We start from the raw sequence: 1,404 nt of genomic DNA, 5'->3' as shown, positions 1-1,404 counted from the left end.
TTACAGAGATAGGGAGGGGTGTGGGGGCTGGAGCAGGTTACAGAGATGCGCCCCGGCAAGAAGTAGGCCATTCAGCCCATTGGGTACATCTGCCATTTAACAAAATTGTGTCTGATCTGATAATCCTTAACCTCTCTTTCCTGCCCTTTCCCCACTCGATTCCTCATGACTGACTGACTTGAAAATCTGACTATCTCAGCCTTGACGAACCAAGCTCGAGATTTGAGACAAGGGTGAGGAGAATTTATCTGTCAGGGGTTCATGCTTTGATTCCACGGATCAGAGGTAGATTCAAAGTTGGAGCACGACCCTATTGGGTGATGCAGGAGGGAGAGTGAAATTCAGGCTTCAGTCTTTTCAGCCACGATCTTGTTTATTGACAGAACTATACTCATGTGAATTTACAAGAATGCGGATGATCTTAGAGAAACGTATAAAATTACGAAGGGAATGGATCAGATAACAGCAGGGAGGTTGTTTCCACTGGCGAGTAAAACCAGACCTAGGGGGCAGAGCTGCACAATAAGAGCAGATTTAGGACTCAATTGACGAGGAACTTCTTCACCCAAAGGGTTGTGAATGTATGGAATTCCCTGCCCAGTGAAGCAGTTGAGGCTACCACATTGAATGTTTTTAAGGCAAAGAAAGATAGATTTTTGAACAGTAAAGAAATTGAGGGTTATGGTTGGCCGTTGGGTAAGTGGAGCTGAGCCCACGAAAAAGATCAGCCATGATCTTATTGAATATCAGAGCAAGCTGAAGAGGCCAGATGGCCTACTCCTGCTCCTATTTTGTATGTTGTAACAGGCCGGCTGGGCCAACTGGCCTAAGTCTGCTCCAATGAGTTAGAAGCTCGTATTCGAGATTACCTGTGAAGCAAGCCTTAAGATATAAGAGTTCGGCCACAGAAGATGATGATGCAGACCGGAGGAAGCGGGCAACAAAGGGTTAGACACGGTGTTGGGATAGAGAAGGTGGCTCCTTCTCATCACCACGCCAGCACCCCCCATCATTGGCCCCCATGACCCCATGTTCTGCTCTGCCCCCAGGCACCATGGGCAAACGTCTGAAGAACATCAACGTGGAGAACACAGAAGAGAATCGTCGGTTTTTCCGGCAGGTTCTGTTCACCGCGAACGGCGACATCAGCGACTGCATCGGGGGAATCATATTCTTCCACGAGACGCTGTACCAGAAAACCGACGATGGCACGCCATTTCCGCAACTCGTCAAAGACAAGGGCATCGCCGTGGGGATTAAGGTGAGCACACATCTCTCAGCTTCCATCCAGACATCAACTCGGTCAGTCGTTCTCTGACCCATGGGTCACACATCTTTACTGGGCTGTCGGCGCTGAGGGAGCGCCGCGCTGTCGGAGGGTCAGCGCTGGGGGAGCGCCGCGCT

General features: G+C 49.9%; 1 protein-coding gene across 1 annotated transcript in view; it reads left to right on the top strand.

Moving 5' to 3' along the window:
- LOC109938209 (fructose-bisphosphate aldolase C-like) overlaps positions 1 to 1,404 on the top strand; it is a gene marked incomplete at its 3' end in the record, with an annotated part of 6,760 nt that overhangs the window by 3,828 nt on the left and 1,528 nt on the right. The window contains exon 3 of the mRNA XM_048621374.1: positions 1,050 to 1,261. Within this exon, the coding sequence (XP_048477331.1) occupies positions 1,050 to 1,261 (212 nt within the window). The remainder of the gene's footprint in view (positions 1 to 1,049; positions 1,262 to 1,404) is intronic.

The sequence above is a fragment of the Rhincodon typus genome, unplaced genomic scaffold (assembly GCF_021869965.1).
Source record: "Rhincodon typus isolate 14 unplaced genomic scaffold, sRhiTyp1.1 hic_rhity00000597, whole genome shotgun sequence".
Taxonomy (NCBI): domain Eukaryota; kingdom Metazoa; phylum Chordata; class Chondrichthyes; order Orectolobiformes; family Rhincodontidae; genus Rhincodon; species Rhincodon typus.
The sequence above is the reverse complement of the archived record's forward strand: the minus strand, read 5'-3'. Positions and strand labels throughout refer to the sequence as shown.